Below are 24074 nucleotides of genomic sequence, written 5' to 3'. Positions count from 1 at the left end.
GCGGGGGCCGCATTTTTTCAAATACGATGCACTATCGCAGCATAAATTGCAGATTTCCGTGCGCAAAATATGTTGGGCTTGCATGATTTCATAATACCCGCAAAAATCGTAGCAAAAATCACATATATCTTAGCAGAAAGTTGGAAAATGTTGCATTTACTTCACACAAGCGCAGCCATGTCCCCTGATGCCATGGGAACGTTATGAAGTGACATGACGTGTGACGTGAACATCATTGAAAAGCTGCAAAAGCTGCAAACAGATTTTGCAAGTTCCCGCAGTTTTTGCAAGTTCCCGCAGTTTTTGCAAGTTCCTGCAATTTTTGCAAGTTCCTGCAATTTTTGCAAGTTCCTGCAATTTCAGCGCATAAAATTTTAAACGTGCCGCAAGAACAAGGATTTTTGCTCGCAACAATAACAAAATAAAAAAAAGTCAGCGTTTTTCTGAAAGGACTGATTACTCGTAGGATTTAACTTAGTATCATGCAAATTTTCCGCTTGAGTTTAATATTTTCAACTTTTGTCGGGAAGACGTTTTTGAAGCGAAAAGCTTGTGTCGGGGGATTTGTGCCACCCAGTTCACGTCATTCCCATTGCCCCACATAAGTTTGCATCTGCTTGTGTCTTTGCATTGACTTTGTATGTAATGTACTCACGCAAATAGTTAAATTCCCTTCTGGTGTGTACGCAGCATTATTAAAGAAAATTTATGACAAATGTGTTCAAAAACGTAAAATTTTTATTAAACAAAACAAACAACACAATTATACAAAGTAGTGCTCTTGGTTAGTAGCCTCATTTTTTTTAGGTTTAATCTACTCACGCGTGGGGTTAAATTGCCTTAGGTGTGTACGCCCCATAATTCCCTGCATTAATGCATATTGAAGGAATAGTTCATCCAAAAATTTTAATTCACTTATAAGTTATAAATCCATAACATCTTCAAACATTTTAACCCAATGGAGTTGTCAATGATAAATGGATGTGCTTCACGGTGCTTTAAAATGTTGAGCCTTATAGAAGATAACAGCATTTTAATATCAAATTATTTATTTGTATTTAAATGAGAAAAGGAAGTAATATATATCTGGAATGGCATGAATGTGAGTAAAATATGAGATCATTTTCATATTTGTCTTTTAAATAAAATATAAGGAAGTGCTTTAACTTCCACAAAATGACACACTTAAGTTATTTATATAAGCGTGAGAAAGTCAAGGTATATAACATTTTAATGACATATGTCATACACCTTTTATGTCTTCCACACACAAACACCTGCTGGCTGATTTTCATGCTGACACTTGCTGATGTGATGAAAAGCAGTGTTAGCAGAGACAAAGGGTGTGTATCCAGCACATGCTCATCCACTGTCTTTACTGCACCACAAACAGATCAATGTCACGAGATCTCTACCGTTTGCCTGTAAAGCGCTAGCAAAACATGTGGATGCGTTCGCATGTGCACTTATTTCTCTTTGTATTCAAAGCAGCTGGTTTGTGTGTCGTGCCCCTATTTAGCTGTGTTTCCAACTGTGCCACGCAGCGAGGTCAGTTAGAGGAAGTGTATGAGTGTATTGCAGAAGTGTGGACTGTGAGATTTTTAAAAAATTGCATCAAATCTGGTTGTGAAATTATTTGAAATACATATGGGCAATGGGGGGGGGGGGGGGGCGCAATCACTTGTTAACAGCACAAAGTAGGTTTGATTACTAGGAAACAGACAAATTGATACCTTACCTTGTACAACTTTTAGGAATGAACATAATTAACTGCTAAACTTTTAAGAAATTTTGATCGATTAATCATTTTGGTTGAAGAGGTAATTTAATTAATTAGCACTGAAACCGAGCATATTTGAAAACCCCGGCCAGGGTGAGCTTTTTAAGAAACCCCGGTTACAGTGGTGTCGTGTAGAGAGTAAAACCGGGAGTTTTGCCTTGCGACGTCAGAGTGTGCGCTGTTATCCACTGTGTTTGACGTCAAGATTGTGCACCGCTGACTGCTTTGTTGATGATTCTGTGCAATGGCGGACATATCTTGCTAATAATAACTGTGCTAACAGGGCTTCTAACATGTATACAGATAGATGCTCAGTTATCTCACTAATTTGCGGAACACGATTTGGGTTATATCCCCGCCTGCTGGTGTGGCATGCTCTTGACAGCGCTTGATAGCGTGCTTTTGCTTTATCGTGTGGATGGATATTTAATTTAAACCGAGCATGTGTGAACGGGATTTTTTTTTGGGGGAAAACTCCGGTTATAAATATACCCGTATCCGTGTGGACTAGGCCTATAGTGATGTTGTTAAAACAAGCATGCAATGCTGGCTACTCCTGCTAGGGGTCAGTAGTAAACCTGAGGGGAATAGAGGGAGCTAGAGCAAAAGAATAATGCATTGCTGTTAGGGCTGGGATAAACGATTATTTTTTTAACGATTAATCTAGCGATTATTTTTTCGATGCATCGATTAATCTAACGATTCATTTTGTCAGTCCGATTCGACTTCGATTCGATTCTCGATTATCTCCCCATTAATTAACTAATAGCAAGTTATACATGTTGATTTACATATCTGAATGTAAACATTTCAATATATCTTTATTGCTCTTAAAATTTCAAAATAAAAAAAGACTATACAAGTGCAAAATAATGCATTCTTAGACAGAGGTAGCATTCAATAAAGCATTTGTACTGTACATACTGTGCAGTTAAGTAACCGTATAAAAATCTCAAGTTCAAATTACTTTATTTTACATGCATTTATGAGCAAAACCTCTTCAATGTGCCTTTTGATGGTCTGTGTAATTTTTATAACTAGATTTGTTTAATCCACATTGTTTTCGTGCTGTTCTAGTCCATTTAATGACAGATATAAACACAATTATAGACTTAAGAAGCACATATATATCATTAAATCTCTTTCTCTTAAGTTTGTTAAGATAGATTAGGACTCATTTACTGCTGGACAGAGAGTGAATGAAAGCGCAGTCTTCTGGCAACAGTGACATATTTCATTGCTTTCTGTTAAATTGCTCAAATGACTGTTTAAAACACACTTGGCATCACATTCATGATTTTATGGTAAAATGACACTTTTTCGCGTAAATCCACGAGCATTTAAACCATAAACAAAGCACTTTCACTTTAATTGAGCGTGAGCAGCGCAGCAGAACCACGCAGAAACGATTGCAGCACTGTTGCTACAGAGCCGCCCAAGTATTTGCAGCTGGCTCCGACCTCCGTTTATATCCGTTTCGAGCCGCGAGCTCGCGCTTCTCATGCGGCGGGGTGCATGCTTGTTAACATGGGCGCTGAAAAAAACACGCGCCGCGCGGCCGCAGGCACTGCTCACCCTTGCTGTGTGAAACAGGTGTCATGAGCAATTCAGTCCCCCCGAGCAGTCGTGAGCAATTACTGAAGCCAATTGCGTTGCTACTACTGCGCCGCCTTTTTGGGTCTGACAAATCGACGCGCATATTTTGCGTCGACGTATTTTTTGCGTCGACGTCGTCGATTACGTCGACGCGTTGTCCCAGCCCTAATTGCTGTTTCTGAAACCGTTTACTCGTTCCCTCCTTCACTATTACCCATATAGTGAACAACATGTTAGTCCACTACATAGGGAAGAAGTGAACGAAACTGAGCGAGCAATTTCAGACACTGACGTTAATACCATGCGTCAGAAAAGTTTCCCTTTGTGGCCGTATGGATCTTACTGTGAAACCGTAAAGTTTATTTTCTTACTGTTGGTCTTTATCGATTGATGTTCTTTTAACTGGAAGGCGGGACTTCCATTGCCAGAGCGGCCTTAATAGCAGGGCACAATCTTGTTATATAAACAGTAATACCGGTATGTGTATAATAAAACAATATACACTCACCCAAAGGATTATTAGTAACACCATACTAATACTGTGTTGAACCCCCTTTCACCTTCAGAACTGCCTTTAGTCTACGTGGCATTGATTCAACAAGGCGCTGAAAGCATTCTTTAGAAATGTTGGCCCATATTGATAGGATAGCATCTTACAGATTTGTGAGATGCACATCCAGGGCACGAAGCTTCCATTCCACCACATCCCAAAGATGCTCTATTGGGTTGAGATCTGGTGACTGTGGGGGCCATTTTAGTACAGTGAACTCATTGTCATGTTCAAGAAACTAATTTGAAATGATTCGAGCTTTGTGACATGGTGCATTATCCTGCTGGAAGTAGCCATCAGAGGATGGGTACTTGGTGGTCATAAAGGGATGGACATGGTCAGAAACAATGCTCAGGTAGGCCGTGGCATTTAAACGATGCCCACTTGGCACTAAGGGGCCTAAAGTGTGCCAAAAAACATCCTCCATCATTACACCACCACCAGCAGCCTGCACAGTGGTAACAAGGCATGATGTATCCATGTTCTCATTCTGTTTACGCCAAATTCTGACTTTACCATCTGAATGTCTCAACAGAAATCTAGACTCATCATACCAGGCAAAATTTTTCCAGTCTTCAACTGTCCAATTTTGGTGAGCTCGTGCAAATTGTAGCCTCTTTTTCCTATTTGTAGTGGAGATGAGTGGTACCCGGTGGGGTCTTCTGCTGTTGTAGCCCATCCGTCTCAAGGTTGTGCGTGTTGTGGCTTCACAAATGCTTTGCTGCATACCTCGGTTGTAACGAGTGGTTATTTCAGTCAAAGTTGCTCTTCTATCAATCAGTCAGCCCATTCTCCTCTGACCTCTAGGATCAACAAGGCATTTTCGCCCACAGGATTGCCGCATAATGGATGTTTTTCCCTTTTCACACCATTCTTTGTAAACCCTAGAAATGGTTGTGCGTGAAAATCCCAGAAACTGAGCACAGTAACTGTGAATTAACGCTCAAAATTGCTTAATCACCTTTCTTTCCCATTCTGACATTCAGTTCGGAGTTCAGGAGATTGTCTTGACCAGGACCACACCCCTAAATGCATTGAAGCAACTGCCATGTGATTGGCTGATTAGATAATTGCATTAATGAGAAATTGATTATCCTAATAATCCTTTAGGTGAGTGTATATAAAAGTGATTTTGGTTCGTTGCGCTGTCTCTGGTCCAAGTGCATTCACATATCAGTCGAACCAAACCAGAGTTCGTTTGGCAGCTGACAGTGACCCACCTTTCCAGCGGTCTCTGTTCACTTGTTTAGTGCGCGCCAAAATTCGGGTTGCAGCATTCATATTTCCAAAACTCTGATTTCAGACCAAATGTAAAATCAACCACATGTGTTGTTTTTTGTTTAGACTACATACAACTAAATAGATTTGAATCAGATCTGCCTGAATTGTCTGAAGACTTAAGGAGGACAGAATTTTCCTTCTTGGATAAATAAAAGTCATAAACGGGTTGATAAAGTTGCATTTACATAGACAAGCATAAATCAAGATTTTAATGATATCATCTTTTGTGTTTTTTCCTGTCAGTGTGGCTGTAGAGGACTGTTGGTCACATGAGAATCATTGACTGAATCATGACGTAACTGCTGACTCAGTCATGACCCACTTCTTCCTACCCAATTATTTCCTTTTCCTTTGCCACACCATCATTCTCCTTTCTGTAGGATATGAGTCGGAAATCCACTTTCACAGTCCGTCAAAATCCACTTCCTTTTCGGATGTTGCCATTGCGGAAAAAACATCAGCTTCATTTGGTTGGTTTTCGATCCTTATAGCACTTTCACTGGCATTTTTACCCTGAGAGCTGGAAAATGGATTCCAGAGAGTTTTCTGGAAGGTTAGACTAGTCATTTCATGCACATTGAGTTTTCGCCAACAGCGTCAGTCACAAATCCCTGCTGGCCGCGGCTTTCTGTCTTATCTCGCTGACTAAACTAAATGAGCAGAAATTGCAGCATTCTGAATTTCACCTAAAGACAACAAGAGTTAATCCCGCCGGGTCAGCCCGGGTGACACACGGGTTTAAGTTGAACTTCAAAAATCTGTGCCAAGATCGCTAATCTCTCTGTTCACACATTTAGACATTTCCTACATGTTTTTTTACTGTGAAGGACAGTAGAAAGAGGTATTGTATGACATTACTGTGGAATGAACATTTGCCAAATTTATTGAAAAATATTAATTGCAAGATTATTGGTAAGACGTTGGTTAGCCAAATGGTTTTCGGTGATCACAATCGCCACTTTTTTGTAAACAGCTCATGTTAAGGTGTTTTAATTTGTAACTTTCATGTGTTTTTCTCTTCATCTCATAGCTGTTTATCATTTGTGGTGGAAGCAGTATGAAACAGATCAAATCAAGGCAATTCTATCACATCTTATATAATGTTTATTTCTCAGTAGATTACACGCAATCATTTATACATGATGTGCAATATATTCGGTCTTCACCCTGTTATGACCAAAATGTCAGAAAGTGTTTGTTTTGTTATAAAAGCACAAAACTGCATCTTCTTTTAATTACATATCTTCACAGACTTTTACCTAGCATGTGAGCTCCATGTGAATCGTCTCGCCGGACATTATAAAGTGTGTGTCTAGCAGCGTTGTGGTTAGGTTTGGATCACGAGCTGCTGAATTGACATTGGCTTGTGACTGAATCTTGCTGTGTGGCCCGGTTCAGTTCCCTGCTGGTAAAGCTCTGCGTGTAATGAAAGCTCTGTCGTTTGAACCATCTGGAGCGATGCATGTCTTCCAGATCCTCTCTGGCTCTCATCAGAAAGCTTTTATCGACTATACAGCTCTGATGCTGGTGACCACTTCCTTTTGAACCGAGTATCATTACATTGCATTATATAAGAGGATGTTCTTTGTCAAGAAATCTTACATTAATATGCAGGTGACTTAAATCATATCAGATAAACAATTATTATAAGATTAACTGATCAGAAAAGTCACGATGTAATGTTAACAGTTATATATAATGCAGGGCTTAAACTTTTTAAACCAGGTAAGCAAAATTTCCAAAGACCCCTTTATAATTATAACAGTTATTGAGCATACAGTATGCTTATCCACAGTTTTTACTCTTAGATGCATTTTTCAATCTGTTATATAGCAGGGGGGCCAAATCCGTTGTGAATTTTTTTTTCTCAAAGCTTGTGTTTTAATGTCCACACTACACTTTTCGTTCCATTGACTTCCATTCATATGCAGGTGAATGCTTGTGCAGGAAATGCAGGCTTGTGCAAACCACAGTTCAAGGCTGATGTACTCTGACCTGCGGATTTGTATGAAGTGAAGACACGTGACCAGTAGAACATCGGTATGTCACGGCGTGACAATGCTATCTCTTGCAATTCATATGTATTTTACAGGGTGGCTAATTCGGATTAATTTGTTACGACCACATTCGTGCGATTTGCCTTTGCACCTGTGAGGTTGTGGTTAGGGATGAGGTTTAGTAAAAAAAATTATTATAATCGTAAGTTTTTGCATGATTAACTTTGTATGAATTCACAAGATTTAGCCAACTTGTAAAATATTTATGAATTCTGGTGAGATCAGGCTTAGGGCTGGGCAAAAAAAATTTATTTTCCGATAAATCGTTTTTTTTTTAAACGTGGTCAATTTAAAATCGATTTTCATAGGCCGCAAATACCGGTAGTTTAAAAAAAAATGAAATAACCTGATCCTGTTTAATCAGGTTAAACTTGACTTTTTTCAGCATACATTTTTCATCTTGCATCAAAATTGTATTGTATTTAACATAATTGTATGCATTTGAAAATTAGAGATGGGTTCTGTGTATATGTACCCAAGTGTACCTAAAATAAAAAAATGTAATGTACAGGTTGGTGGCTCTTAATTTATTTTTATTAATTACCCACTTGTAAACTTATGTTCACTGTTTTTTTTATAAATAAAGTATTTGTATTAAATCCATATTCATTGAGTTAAATCAAGAATCGAGTATAAGAATCGGTCCGAGAATCTGAATCAAACAGAGAATCGAAATCGAATCGATCCGATAGCTTATGAATCGAAATTGAATCGATCCGGAACATCTGAATCGATACCCAGCCCTAATCAGGCTGGGCGTGACCTTTCTCTACTAAAAAGCATAGATGGACGAAGCGCTCCTCGCCCATATCCTCGCAACAGCGTCCAGAAAATAGTCTAGTGTGACTGCCCCATTGTTGGTAGATGAGTTTTTTATATTGTAAATAGCTTGTAATTGCGTTAAAAAACGTTTTGTGGATGTATCATTGTCTGGGATTGTCATCAGTGTGCAAGGTTTAGAGTTGTGTTAATGTTAGCACATGTTGTTCAGAGCTTCTGGGTTGTAGAAAGCAACTGTAAAATGTCTTCTATAATGATTTTTAGAGACAAATAACACTCCCTCACACAGTTGGTGCTGAGTTATGTGCTCCTGGACCTCGGCCATGACTCTCCATGGATGCGGTGTCATTTATCTCTCTATTAGCATTCCACACCACTTCCAGGTTAAGGTGCAAACAGTTGCACATGTATAACTTTGGCTAGCAAGTGATACTGAGAAATATGCATTGGGAACGCCACTTTAAAAATGTAGCTCCTGATAAAAAAGCTATAAAAAATAAATAACTGTGCTGTCACTGTGTCAGAATCATTGTATTTATTTGATAAATACTAGTAACTAACAGAATTGATCCATGTGTTTTGAATGAAAGCAAAGTACTTTATTTTTTCTGTACAGTTACAAATTAATGACACAAATGTTTGCAACTAAATAGGAGACGGATAAAAGGGACTATAATAAAATTGAACTAAGAGTGGTATTTCTAAAGTACATTTTACCGCTATTTATTTGTCCTATAAAGTCATGACATGAATCAATTTTCATTAAAAGAGTACAAGTTTGATGACTTTTTATGTCAAATTTTAAAGCTAGTACAGAATATAGACATCTTGCTATAAAAAAAATCTATTTAAAAATCGGTAAAGAGTTTAAAACAAGGTTTCCGAAAATGGGGTGTGCGAATCTGTGGTAGTTCTTGGGGGAATTGCTGGGAGTTTGTGAGTTGATGGGAAAGATAATCAATTTGAATTAAATTATTAAATGTAAATAATTTTAAAATAAAAAAAACAAAATAAATTATTTTTTGTGGTATAAATATATTTTATTTCTTTAATCTGCATGCTATGTGAACATAATACAACAGAACTCATGCAAAATGGACAGGTTATGTACAAATTGTACTTTTTATGTATGACTAACTGAAAAATACCAGATGAAGCTCTAATAAAAATAACTATGTAAAATGCTACTGATAAAAACTTTAAAGCAGATGAACAATAAATGTTTTTGAATTTTAACATGCAAATGTGCTATTAGATTATTTAAATATTTACTTAAAATCTCAGGGGGTACTTCAAGTAAATAATTTAGGTGAAGGAGGTTCGGCTAAAGTTTGAACTTTCAATAAACGATTCACAACCAATTTAAAGAGGACATATCATGCAGGATAGTGAAGTACAGACAGGAAATTACAGCATATGGGCTGAGAAAGAGGGGACCAGGAGTCAGGAAAAAACCATAAGCCGGGACTTGAACTCCAGTCACCCATTTGGGTCAACAGTGGTGTCAGGGTCAGTATAGCAGCCTCATCTTTGGCTTAGCCTGATGTGACAGAGGCACAAAACAAATCCAATGCCAAAAAGTGCCAGTAGCAAAAAAAGAAATTTGTGAATAGTGAGTAATACCAGAATTGTCATTTTTTTTTGGCATGAAACGTTCACTTCAGAAAAAAGACCCATGATGAGACATAATTTGACCCTGTGCACGTTGGCTAACGTTTGGGGTCAAACGTAAGCAGAGTGTCAGCAATTTGCATTTGGATTTCCTTGCTTGTTTTCTTGTATTTGTGTGTGTGCATGCTACAAAAAGTAAATGTGCGTCCTCTCCAGGCGGTTGGACGGCACCATTGTGTCGCCGGACAGAAAGCAGGAAGCTCAGGACACTGAAAGAGAAGAATGGAGGGGAATTCTGTGCTCATAGAGGACACAAGATAGAAAATCTATGCCAGGGCAAGCTGTTTAATTTTATATAGTATGTGCAACTTATCACTTTCTTCTCTTGCCCGGTGAGATTCCCATGTGTTACATCGTCTATACCTCAATGTCAAGTGAAAGCTCACTGGAATGTAAAAACAGCTTTTATTGTAATACCTCTTGGGTAACTTCTCTGGCTAACCAGTCTTTCTGGAAGAACTATGAAAACAATTGCAGTATACAGTTGTGCTGAAGAATATCTCCAAATTCTTAATATTTTTCATCAATATAGGGCCAAACTTTGAGAGGAAAGCGATTAGATTGTCTTAGTATCCCTTTATTGTAGCAGATCAAAAAATATAAGACTTTCTTTAAAAGTTTATGCACTTCTGAAACTGTCCAGAAGCCACCCAATCAACTTTGTTGCCTCATGTGGTTTTTGTTTCTGTATTGTAAAACTTCTAGTCATCTAGCAAGCAGCATTGTAAGCAAGCACAAGTCATTGCCAGATAGAAACACAGAGTCATATTTCTTACCATGTGAAAGAATTGGGTCAATTTGTTTCACAGGAAGCAAACACATGTCATAAAATAATGAATTTGTGCTGGTGACCATCAAGTTTATTGGTATGAATTGTATCACTTGTGTCATTTGAGTTCACACACAGGAAATACAGTTTGCCCAAAATGTGCTTTAGATTTTGCTATATAGAAAAACACATATTAGTCTCACATTGCTGCGAGTAAGACTGAAATGAATGAATCTTGAAGAAAGTGGGTCAGGTTTGATGTCCTACAGTACAGTCAGTGTGGCATCTGCTGTGTGGTTTTAAACAACACTGCTCATATAAATCACCTGCACTGGCTGATGATATCAGCATGCAGCAGCTGGCTTTGGTTTGCCGTCTCAATGTGTTTTCAGATAGACTGATCTGCAGTCAGTAGACTTTATCATTTAGATGTTAATGGCTGCTGCGTTAACTGGCCCTTGTTCAAATTGTTCAGATTGTGTGGGAGGCTACAAGTGTGGTTTTTGATGATAAGACCTCCTTCAGTTCTTCACCACGAGGTTTAACAGTTGATTCTCAGTAGTCATCTCTCCACTGTATACATCATTGAGACATGCAGCAATATAGCTTGAAAGAATCACTGTGCAGCCCCCCCCCCCCCCCCCCCCCGACATTTAAATATAAAGCTGTAACATATTAAGGTCCTCTGTTTTAAAGTCAACTAGGGTCGCAACTAACGGTTATCTTTAAAATCGATTAATCAAATTCTTACATCTCTAACCTGTAGATCAAAATGCGAAAATAGTGAAAGGCCGTGGACCTAGCAATGCTGCCTTGTTTTCAAACAAATAGCAAATTTTATTATAGATGATTATCAATTTTATCAATTACAGCAGTTGTTGCAGCCCCAAAGTCAACACAAATCATTGAACAGCCAGTTACATTTAATCCATCTGTCAGGCACTTTTATCCAGTTTGTACTGTGCATTGAAAGTTTACATTTATCAGTATGTGTGTTGCATGGGGATCAAACCACAACCAAAACTAACTGAGCTACAGGAACACTATAAATATTTAAAGATGAAAGCAAGATTCTGTTGAGAAACCTGTTCATGTATACAGGTAGCTCAGTGGTAGAGCGTTAGCCGCACAAAAGTTCATGGGTTCAAACTCAGGATATACATACTGATAAAAATATGTGTACCTTGTAATGCACTGTATGTGGCTTGGATAAAGTTTCTGCCAAATGCTTAAATATAAACCTGCAGCACACCAGCTGAGGTTGACATCACAGCTCGAATAAATTGTTTGCATGCAGCATATCCTTCTTTTACGCATATATAAACATTATAAAACCAAAAAGGTCTTCCTGCCAGTTAAAAAACTCATGCCAAACTCTAATTCCTTAACTTTTCTTTATATTTTAAATATGTGACCCTGGACCACAAAACAAGCGTCTTAAGTCGCATGGGTATATTTGTAGCAATAGCCATGGGTCAAAATTATACATTTTTCTTTTATGACAAAAAGCATTATGATTTTAAAGGGGTAGTTCACCCAAAAATGAAAATGCTGTTATTATTCACTCACTCTCATGTTGTTACAAACCTTTACAAATTGATTTGTTCTGACGAACACAAAGGAAGATATTTTGAGGAATGTGTGTAACCAAATTGTTTGTGAGCCCTATTTACTTCCATAGTAGGAAAAAAGAATACTGTAAATATATATTAAAAATGTATTTTAGTCATTAGTAATAAATAAATAAAAAGGGGTTCCAGATTAAAGGGCACTTATTATCCACTTTTACAAGATGTTTGTACATAAATGTGTGTTGGCAGTGTGTGATCTAGAGGTCTTCACGGGTCCACAAAAGTTTCACGTGCGCCTCGGACACGGGTCAGGGAATAATATTAGCGGCATTCGTTGTGACAGATGTCAGTGGGTTTTGTTTTCAGAAAACAAAGTAAAACAAATGGATCAGCTCGCCAAATTGGTTGCGAGACCAGCTGGGTTTCTGTCTGACTGCTGCGTGCGGGGCTGCAGACTGCACACACGTCGGTCAGTGCCGTTTACTACATTCGGGGTCCAGTCGGGTTAAAAAAATGCCACTGGTTCGGGTCGGACTCTGGTCTAATTTTCTCGGGTTTGTCTCGGGTCGGGTCTTTCTATAAAAAAAAAATATTTATGCATGTCGGGTTCAGGTATAAAGTGATTCGGGTCATTTCAAGTCGGGTACATTTATTTGGACCCGAGAAGACCTCTAGTGTGAACACAACAACTCTACAATGAAAAAAATCCAGCCTTTCTTTCTTTTTTAATCTCCATTAAACCAAAGTTGTCTCATTAGAAATGCTACGTTGATTCTCTTGTTAATGTGATGTCACCAAGACAAAGCTCCGCCCATGGCCACAGACTCACCGCTTAATTTTACCCAAAACCTTTTCTAAATGTTTTTTGTTAGCACATTGTTGTGTTAATATGTGTAATATACTATTGTCTCAGACTGTATTCACAGGAATCAGAATTTTTTTTTACCAAAAGCAGGAGGTCATACAAGGTACAGTTTCAAAAAATATATATCCTTATGACTAGTTTTGTGGTTCAGGGTCACATATTTATGTTTTATTTTAAGTTTTTGGCAATCCTTTTATTCTATTTCATATTTATTGTTCATCTATTCTATTTATTTTTTCACGTTCCTTAGTCAAATTACCTTGTTAAGATTTATATCTGCAAATGCCCCAGACACCACAACATTTCCTAATCGGTCTAAATCTTTTTGGTTTCTTCCTGCGTTTTTGACTTTCTTTTAGATATAGTAGTCATAACGAAAAACCATCTGAATCTGTGGTTTTGTCACCCTCTGCCACACTCGCCTGCACATGTCTTTATATATCACCCAACTCTCTGTTTTTTAACACGTCTCTTTGCATCTTTTGCAGATTTGTCCACTGCGAAGAGGAAATTTGCAGAGTCGCTGAACGAGTTTAAGTTTCAGTGCATTGGGGATGCAGAAACAGATGATGAGATATGCATTGGTAAGTTCACAATGTTTCTTTTTCTAGAAGATTTATTTTGTCACGAGATCTTAACTGAAAACAAATTACCAATGCGTATAGCCAATAGCTTGTTTGTCGCTCTTATGCTACATACACACCAAACACGAGGCATCACGTTACTCGCTCTAGATTACTCGCGGGGTTTAACTTCGTGTCATGCAAATTTTTCGCACAAGTTGAATATTTTCAAATTGTCCGAAGACGCGCTTGAGGCGAATAGCGCGTGTTTTCGCAGCAAACGCCCCGCCGGTATCGCGTCATTCGCATCGCCCCACGCGAGGACGTGTCTAATCGCGTCTTTGCATTGACTTTGTATATAATCTACTCGGGCAAATCGTTGAACTCACGTCTGTGTGAACCCACAGTTATGCATAGTTAAAGAAAAAATATAATGTCAAACAATTGTGTAGGACATGCGCCTCAGTAAATAAACTGAATTTCATGGTTGTCAGCGGGGCGCAATTTTCCTGTGACTTCGTTGCTATCGGTCAAGATGGTCTTCTTTACAACACTGGTGATATGCATAAAAACAAATAAACTGTATGTGTCCATCATTAAAGAGGACAGATTTCAAATTAGGGTCTACTCTGGGGTACAAGTAGAAGAACTGACGAATCAGATTGCTGCAGATATTCTAATCCTGTCCCAAACTCACGCCTCTTATTGGATGAGCCAGAAGTTGACCTAACCACTCGAACAGAGCAATATCGCCACAGCATTTACAATCTTTACAAATTCAAACCTCATTGTATCTGAACATAAAACTGATGAAGTATGAAGCATTTTGGCGTAAACACCTTTAAACTCCAAAACAATTTGGATCTTAGTATGCTGTTATGGCAAGGCCATCTGCAGTTGGCATTTGAGATAAAAACCTCAAGGCACAGTGACTAACAAATCAGTTCAGTACAAACATAGGGCCATCTGATCCCGCTCCATGTCTTACACAATAAATTAACTTTTAAAAAATTTTAACTGATCTTTGTCCACATTAACATTTCAGTAAGGTCCCTTTATGCCAGACTGAACTCAGGGTTTCAACTCTACTGGTATTTATTTCTCATAATTCCTCGTGATGGTGTGGCATCAAAGGCTTAAGTGTTGGAACCTGTGGGAATTTTTGTGGCTTTCTGTAAATTCTGGCACCTCACACGGAAACTCGCTTAAATCCTGTTTGGCTGAATTTAAAGAGCGAGCGAGTTTTCACTTGCCTTTTTCTGATCTCATCTTCAATTGCAGCCCTGCAGTCGGTTGACCTTTCTCTTCACGAAGTTAAACATGAAAAACAACAGGCCACAACTGAACCGACTGTAATATTTCTGGAGGTTTCTTAAAGGATTGTTAAAAATGTGTACAGCCCGTCATAAATTCAATGCATTATCATCTCATATTTAAACATCAAATGTCAAAAGATACCAGAGAGCCATACGAGCATTAAATCTTTCGTTAAAAAGATAGCAAAACACTTAAAGCTGCTTATTGATGTTATGAATCCTTGTGCTTTGACTGGACGTGTTTTAAAGCGTGCTGTTATGATGGCGCGCATCCACAAAGGCAGTTAAACTTTCTGTCCAGTTACATAACTTAGTTTAAGTCTTGCATGATGTTGTGCAAATATGTGCACTTTATATAATATGTTTATGTTGTATCAAGACTGATATGTGAGGTGTGGAGTGTTGCGCAGACGTTGCGGGTGCGCTTTAGGAGCGGACTTCTCCGATGCTTTTAAATCATGGTACTGATGATGTCATACGCCGTTCGGTCTGCGCAACACAACGTCAATCATGCCCTCAGTCTTTACTGTGGACCAGTCAGATCTCCAAATGGCGCCATAACCACAAAAAAATAAACTCATCTTTTCCTTGATCGATCATCGATGCCAAGTTTGAGTGCTGGAGTAATCGTGCCCATCCCTTTATTTTGAGATCTGTTCAAATGAAAGGTGATCCTGTACTTTAATGCAGTTTGGGTTAAAGTGCAATGTTTAATAATTGAATTCCTTTAGCTGATGAGTTATTGACATTTCAAGCTTAGTTTGAATGCCACTTGTTCAAGGTTGACCATTGAAAGTTATGCTTGCCTTCAACAGCTAAAGCATCTCCTCACCACAAATCCATTACTGCTAATGACGTCACAATGGATGTTAACCGCAGTCTGTCAGATAGGGGTGTTTTGTTAAGAGCACTAAAGCTGGCACCTTTTTATAGTTGGTACAGAGACTTGTTTTGCATGGCAAACACCTCAGTTTGCAGTTTTTCTCAGATGTGCTTATGAAAAGTGTCACTCTTGGCTGACCTTCATGCCTTGCTTGACTTGTCAGGGCGTCTGTGGTAAATTATATAATGATGAATGTTTGACATTATCCTTGTAAGTTAAAAATAAAATACATTAATGTGCACAAGATGTTGTGTCATCACCGGTCTCCTTTTTTTCGTAGCCAAATCGCTGCAGGAATTTGCTGGAGTCTTACAGAACCTGGAGGATGAGAGAACCCGAATGGTGAGCTGATATCATAACATCACTATCAGTACACCTCCCAAATATCTAAAGGGAAAGTTCACACAAACTAATCATTTACTTACACCCATATTGTTTGTCTAAACCCACATTAAACAAGATGTTTTGCAGAATGTTTATATTGTTAAGTTTTCATGCAATGAATTTGAATAAGTGTGGATGCTGTTGAGTTAAATAAAAGTCACTGAAGCATCATTGAAGTCCATAAATGCCAAATTGTATTCATGTCCTATATTCTAAATCTTAGCCAATATAGCCTTGTGTTGCAAACAATAGCCTGGATTTCATTACGGATTTGCCACAAATATTTACTGAATGTCGATTGAAAAACCATTGCAAAATGACACTGTTTCCAAGAACCTAAACGTAACTAAAACATAATTTTCCTCTCATGATAAGTTAGCAGCGTTTCCATTACCCTTCAAAATGCGCAAACTGAAATATTAAATTTAAAATGTGGCAAATGGAAACACATCAACTTTGCATAAAATCCTATATATCACATAAACAAGGTTTTTATGCACGGGTGAGGTGGGTTTTAATGCAATTCGAAAAAGGAATATTGCAAAACAGTTTTTTTTTTGCATTTTTGTCACATGATCATTCTTTAAATATGGCGTGATATGTTTGATTGGAAGACAAGACAGAAGAGGTGTGTCCGACTTTATGTGGCGTCACAAGAACCATCAAGCACATGAAATACAAATACTGCGAGAGCGATTTGGGAATTGACTCCTCTGTATGCTTTCTAGTCACTCTTGCTGTATTTTATTGTCATTCACATGTTGGTCCGCATGGCATCGTATGAAGTTAAACACACTTGGTCTGCATGGTTATTGGAACGACTTATCACATTTTAGTCACATAACATCAGTTAATAGAAATGCCGTCATTTCACAATAGTTATTTGTCAATTTTTAAAAAATAATGCATTAAGTTTTGCGCAAATTTTTTATGGAAACGCAGCTATTCCAAAAGTCATGGCGGCAGATGTTGGTAAATGAATGTATATCACAGCCACCACCCTAGCTATTAAGTTAATTGTAGGAGACGCAGGCAAAATATCCGAGAATTAATGGCAAGGAAAGCCTTTTACTTGGGAGTGGCCAGTTGGGAGTTGTTTTTGGGAACTTTAGAACACGATTTTTCATCTTTAAAAAATGATCATGTTACTTTTACGGACACGAGGTGACCTGCAAATGCATAAAAATGCGTTTTCAACATTGCAAATTGCCTGAAAAACCACCTCATGTGATTGTAAAAACTTTTTTTGCAATATTAGAGGGTTTTCATTGGACACATTTTCAATTCACAGTTTTAATTTGCGCAATTTCAAGGTGCATTGTGTAACTTTTAAAAGTATCTCTTGACAAAAATGCAATATAATATACATAACTGTATTATCAGTGGTGTATAAAGACTTTACAAAATTAACTGTATAGTTTTTATAAACTTAGAATGAGTCATTTTTATCTACAGTATATACACCTTGGGTCCTCTTACATGGAAGTCGCCATTTTGTGCCGCCATGTTTTTACAGTAGCCCTAAATGGCAAACTGGTCTACAGAGTGTGTTTCGTCAATGACTATGCATTTCAAAAGGGAGGGTTTAGCGCTGGACTGAGCCGCTGGCTGCAATTCACAATCTCACCACTACATGCCGCTAAAAATCTACACAGTGCACCTTTAAAGGGTAATAGAATCACAACTTAAGGGCTCGTTATAGTCGTGCATAGGTCCTACGGCGTAGCCATGATGGCGTAGGTTCCGCGTTGGTTTTCATTTATACTTTTGCGTCGTCCTCCGCGTCGACGTGCAAACACACCCGCAAACCGCTGGTAGGCAGTATCCACGCGTGTAACCACAGTAGCAGCGCGACCGTTAGAGAAGAAGAAGCTTGGCAAGTTAACCCACAAACGAAGAAGAAATAGCAACTTGTTGTGTATAATTTGAGAAGACCAGCAATGATGGAAGTAAATAAACAGTGACTTTTGTTGCAGTTTGATTTAAATCACTCCTCAACTTGGCTCATCTTTGTTTTCACCGTCACAAACGTAAATATCTATGACGCAGTTTTTTTACCTGACGGGAGGGGTTCTGGTGGACCAATCACAGCGCTTGCGGTCCGCGTAGATCTGACGGGCTGTTAAATTTTTTGTGAGGTGCGCGTCAGGCTACGCAGAGCTACGCACAGGCTACGGATAGCCTACGCCGTAGAATTTACGCACGACTATAAATTGCCCTTAATGTGACACTTGTGACACACCAGATTTTACACTTTTGTGTACCACAGTCTATATCGAAATAACACGAGGATAAGTAAATGATGTAAATGTCTTGTGTCTCATCAGATTGAAAACGCCAATGATGTGTTGATTTTGCCCCTGGAGCGATTCAGGAAGGAACAGATTGGAGCAGCTAAGGTGAGCACAGAAGGTCCTGTTAAAAAAGGTTTTGTGCTGTTATGACATGTATTCATAGCTAAAAGACTGAGTGTGTTTACATGCACAGAATTAGCGGATAACTATCAAAAATCTGCTTGTTACACAAAGCAGTTTTTTATGTGTTTACATGCAAATCAATAAACCGGCTATGCAGAAAACTGTGTTTACATGGGATTTGAAGATTTGTCTGTTTTTTTCAGGCAGTGACGTCATCGTCTATAGTACATAATAGTCGCTCAAAATGCAGATGAGAAATCTGTCTTAAGCTATACTGTTGTATCTCTTCTCATGTCTGCAGAACCTGTAAATGTAACATGAACTTTTATTTTCGCAGTTTACCTGCCAACTGCTTTAGTCGAGCAGAGACTTTATGCATTAGTTTGAGCTTACATGGGCATATGAACAACACTGTGAGAAAGCCGGTTAAGGTGTTTACATGCAACGCAAAATCGGGGTAATGATCAGTAAAACTACCTGTGCCGATCGTTTTTTTCTTACGACATTTATGAGCTTTCCCCGATAAAAGAAAACTGTTTACACGTTTACATGACACCACACATTATCAGTTTATTAAGCATAATTGGCGTATGATTTCAGGAACAACCAGGAAATACAGTTTTTTTACATTTTGTTTTACTTTCTCAAGTAAGTGAAGATCATATTTGTGAACTTTTCATTGTTTGAGCTGAACTGAGGATTTTTATGTTTAAGGTTGGCTGATATGTGAATTTAAGTTTGGCTGGTTAGACGCTCTTGCAGATGCACTATTTTGTGGAGAAAAATCACTCATGTTTAAAAAATATACATTTGTGTATAAAAATTAACTTTACAGAAATAAAGTAAGTAATATTTAACCTCTTAAACTCTGCCACCTCTGTGGACCCACCTGTGAGTCCAATATTGCATCATCACATTTATAAAAAAAACCGACACATATGGTATCTTCTGAAAGCCTAGAACATCAGCTTTTTCACCAATCCGATTTATTTTGCATTAATGTTGTATAAAATAACTTAAGTGGTCATGTGATTTTAAAGTGGTGTTATTATTTGCAGTCATTACATGAAATCTGGGCCTCCAGAAAAGATTTTGGATGAATTTACTTTATTTACATATTAGCTCACCCTTGTTTGTTGTTTACACTAATAGCTTGATAATGCACATACAGAATTTCCCTCACAATCAAGGCTAAAAAACATGACCAAGTGTCGAATATACAGTATGTGGGCCTATTATGACTGCTTAAGCAACACTGCCATCTGTTGACTTTAAATGGATAGTACACCCAAAAAAAAATGTGTTATCATTTACTCACCCTAAACCTGTATGAGTTTCTTTATTCTGATGAACACAAGAAGATATTTAGATAAATGATGGTAAGCACAAAGCTAATTTTACCTACTGACTACCATAGTAGGTAAAACAAATACTATGGAAGTCAATGGGTACCATCAACTGTGTGTACACCATAAATATCTTCTTTTGTATTAAACAGAATAAAGCTACTCCAAAAGGCCATAAACAACGATTTGTTTTTACTATATACGATTCTTCTTAAAAAAAAATTAACCTTAAATTAAATTGTTATTCCCTGCAAATCTTAACACTATTTATTCTTGTTGAATAGGAAAAGAGTCTCACTCTGCGATATGTTTGTGTTTTTGTTGTTTTACCACAGGAGGCAAAAAAGAAATATGATAAAGAAACAGAGAAGTATTGTGGAGTTCTGGAGAAACACCTGAGTCTGTCTGCCAAAAAGAAGGAAGCTCACCTTCATGAAGTATGTAAACATCTACAGTTCTTGTTGTCCATGCGCTAATGTGTCATTATTTTGACTGTCCTCAATTGCCGGTTACCTTAGATATGCTGTCAGATCATGATTTACTACTGAACATTGCTACCCTGTAGTATTAGTGGGATGTACATCCTCATAGTGGAGATGTTTTGGTCTGTTTTTCTAAAAAAACACAAATTTAAAGCGCATACATCTGCTAAAAGTTTGGAAGGACACAAACAGTGCATGGCTTTAAAGCTAATAGGTATGGAGTAAATGCCACAAAACACAATAGTATCTATATTAAATATATAAAGAGATCAGATGCAAAACCCTTAAAGTGCATCTGACATGTTTTCTTGTAAATAATTTTTTTTATCAGACTCTTAATGGATTCTGCCCACAATCTGATATTTCTGAATGACCTGAGGCCAGAATTAAGTGGAGTTTAAACGAAAGTATCTGTAAATCGTATTTGAATAGGTGCCGAGAGCATTCGGTTAATGTCATTATCTCATTTTTACGGCTTTTGATGGTAAAACTTTAGAGGTTTTTGCATCTGAACTCCTCATATTTTCCTCTTTTTTGCTTACTGTATCCATCCAGGCAGATAATCAGGTGGACCACGTGAGGCAACATTTCTATGAGGTTTCATTGGAATACGTCTTCAAAGTGCAGGAGGTTCAGGAGAGGAAGATGTTTGAGTTTGTGGAGCCGGTAAAATTTCACCACATCTTTGTGTTTTTTATTTCCAGCAGAGGATGAGCATCACAGTTAAAGTTAACCCAGCGGTTCTCACTCCCACAGTGTGTAAACCCCTTTGTGCCCAGCTCCCCCCTAACCCGAAGTGCATGGGATGAAAAAATCTGAAAAATTAAACATACATTAATGATACAATGTAGTGCTGGTGGTTATTAGCCTTATTGTTCTGGCACCTGCCCTCAGTTTAAGAGCCAATGGGTTAACCTGAGTAATGTGGTGATACTGTAGTACAATGACAGGATCAGATGGTAACAGCATGGTATGATCACCATATTTTATTCCAATGGTACTTCCAAGTTCACTCTTAAAAATAAAGGTGCTTCGAAATGCCATTGAAGATTGACATTTAAAGCACCTTTAACATTTGAAGAAATGATCTTTAAAAAACATCTGAAGGTTACCAAAAGACCATGGTAATTTTGTATAGTTTATGATTCTTACTGAAATTAATATTACTATAAAGTGATATTTCATTACTGCATTTTTTGAAGCTGTTACAGTAAAACGCTTTAATTGTTTGTTTGTTTTGTATTTGTATAGACCTTTTGCGAGTCGACGTCACAGTTACGTCACGCGCGCATGTGGTGTCAGAAAAACATTGGAAATGAATGAGACACGAGTGAAACGAACAATATAACTCACTAGAAAATGTTTTGTTGTGCTGTTGAGTGTCAGAATAGGAATGCCAAAATAGATGACCTTCATTTTTATAGTACGGTATATCGTCGTCGAAGACACCATTTGAAGATAAACGTAGGTGTTTATGGTTGCAATAAAAGCCCTCAACCGGACAGACTGGAGTGATGAAATCATCTGAAAATCTTTTAATTATTTGAATAGAAAATAATTAGAGAAGATATCCGGTGTTCTGTCGAAGTCTGATCCCTCTATGTGTTTCTTATAGCGTTTTCATCACGTTACGTTTATAATTTATTTAGAAAGATTAAATTTTTTAATTAGTTCATAATATCAATAATATTACCATTTATTAAAGTTTTCGTATTTTTTTTCATTTTCTATTACTTCTTTTTACCTTATATCTTAGCCTATGTCTTCTTCCTGTTTGTTCTAAATTATGATGTTATAATAAATGATATTATACAGAATACATGATAGTATTGCTCTTATAAGTACTTCAGCGATTCATACTGTAAAAATAATTGATTTAGCAATAAAGAACAATACATATACATTACATACATGCAAGCATATCAGTGCCCAAGCCATTAAAACTTTTAATTTATTTAAAAAATAAACGTAACTTGGTGAAAAAGTTATAAGAAACATTACACTTAAGAGAAATATAGGGGAAACAGACTTCTACAGAACACCGGATCCTTAAAAATCACAGTTTAATGCCAAAACACTTCACACAGCTATTGAGAAGCATTCACTTTCTGCCACCAGTTGGGCTCCGCCCACAAAAAACGTCATCTCTGTTTGCAAACACGCAAAAGGTCTATACATACTCCTAGTACGAAACACTATTTGTTGTATAAATAATATTATTCATTTCTCTAATCAATGTTTCGGATATAATTTTATATTATTATTTTACTTTTTTGATTATTGATCATCATGTTTTTTTGTGTACAGTTGCTGGCATTTTTACAGGGTCTCTTTACATATTATCATCATGGGTACGAACTGGCAAAAGACTTCAACCACTTCAAGACAGACCTCACAATCAGCATTCAAAATGTAAGAACAGCATCTTTCTTTGAAATCTCTGTACAACTTTTATAGTTGAGCGCAATTAGTTCATAGCCAGACATTTATGCATGTCAAATATGTGACTCTGGACCACAAAAATAGTCTTAGGTAGCACAGTTATATTTGTAGCAATAGCCGACAATACATTGCATGGGTCAGCTTTAAAGCTTACATAACACACACAGTTTTTGCCAAACTAATGTTAATCTCTGTTACCTAAAGAGTAGTATTTCATCCTTTATATGTGCATAGAGTCTTTCGTATTGTCAGATTATTAAAAGACAGAACAGCCTTTCCGTATTTTTTTACGGAGAAAGACGAACACTTGAAGGTGTACGGTGGGCGGAGCTAAAGAGTTACAAGCTCAAATAAAACTTTTGCAGTACTGCACTCATGTTTAAAAAATATATAAATGTGCAGTACAATGCCAACTGAGGTGGAAAATGTTTGCTGTTGTTCGTGTTGTTTACATTACATGCACGTATGCGGCGATTGCAAACGAAACAGGTGAGATTTTGATTTACTTGCGCCTGTGGTTGCGACTCCTAAACAGGGTCTTTTAAAGTTGGGACCACTCCATCAGTTGTAAACAAGTAGCAAATCCAGTGTGAAACTGAGGCTTGTTTGTAAAGCAATTCCTCCAAAATGTAGCCAGGGAATAAACATAAACCTAATCTGAATTACGTTGCTGTCCAGAAAAAAACAAACGACATCCACTGTTGTACACATGGTAAGCTAAATAAGGTTTTCTTCTCCTTACATCCAAAAACACACTTCTCTTGTGGAACCATCTTGATAAAACAAAGTTGTTGCTTGCTGGGCAGTGATACCGGTGACTTGTACTCGATGGAGCAATGCTAATGGACGGCCTTGTTCTCACTTGACGTGCAGGGCAGCCGTGTTTTTCTGGGGTTAAAGGGCCATATAAGGAATATGGGATCAGTCGTAACGGATACCCCGTTTGAAAAAACTTTCCGAAACTTGTAGGAAAAAGGATGCGTGAGTTTGGCTCAGAAATACTCTGTTGCAAGCTAAACTGTTTTTTTGACACTTTGGTTATGTTTAGCATGAGGACAACAACTCTTAAACTGTGTTAATAAGTCAGGATGCATGAAATAGCATTAAACCCCCCCCTTACAAACTCCCGTAACAAACCATACATCAATGGAAAGCTTATTTATTCAACTTCCAGATGATGTATTAATATCACTATCAAAACAAATATCCTTATGACTGGTCACTATATATATTGTTCACTAGCTTCAATAAGATTAAAACCTTGTGATTTAGTTTGCAAATAACCACAAAACCATACACTTTGTCCTTTGAAATGAAACAT

At 37.6% G+C, this 24074-nt stretch overlaps 1 protein-coding gene across 3 annotated transcripts in view; it reads left to right on the top strand.

Moving 5' to 3' along the window:
• The window catches only part of LOC135776499 (rho GTPase-activating protein 26-like), a 102201-nt gene that overhangs the window by 29263 nt on the left and 48864 nt on the right, over window positions 1–24074 (top strand). For all 3 annotated transcript variants that reach the window (XM_065287261.2, XM_065287262.2, XM_065287260.2), the window contains exons 2-7: window positions 13409–13504; window positions 15963–16024; window positions 18394–18465; window positions 20165–20266; window positions 20867–20977; window positions 22619–22723. In XM_065287261.2, the coding sequence (XP_065143333.1) occupies window positions 13409–13504; window positions 15963–16024; window positions 18394–18465; window positions 20165–20266; window positions 20867–20977; window positions 22619–22723 (548 nt within the window). The remainder of the gene's footprint in view (window positions 1–13408; window positions 13505–15962; window positions 16025–18393; window positions 18466–20164; window positions 20267–20866; window positions 20978–22618; window positions 22724–24074) is intronic.

Source organism: Paramisgurnus dabryanus, chromosome 18 (genome assembly GCF_030506205.2).
Source record: "Paramisgurnus dabryanus chromosome 18, PD_genome_1.1, whole genome shotgun sequence".
NCBI classification, from domain to species: domain Eukaryota; kingdom Metazoa; phylum Chordata; class Actinopteri; order Cypriniformes; family Cobitidae; genus Paramisgurnus; species Paramisgurnus dabryanus.
This window is presented reverse-complemented; position numbering and strand designations above follow the sequence as displayed.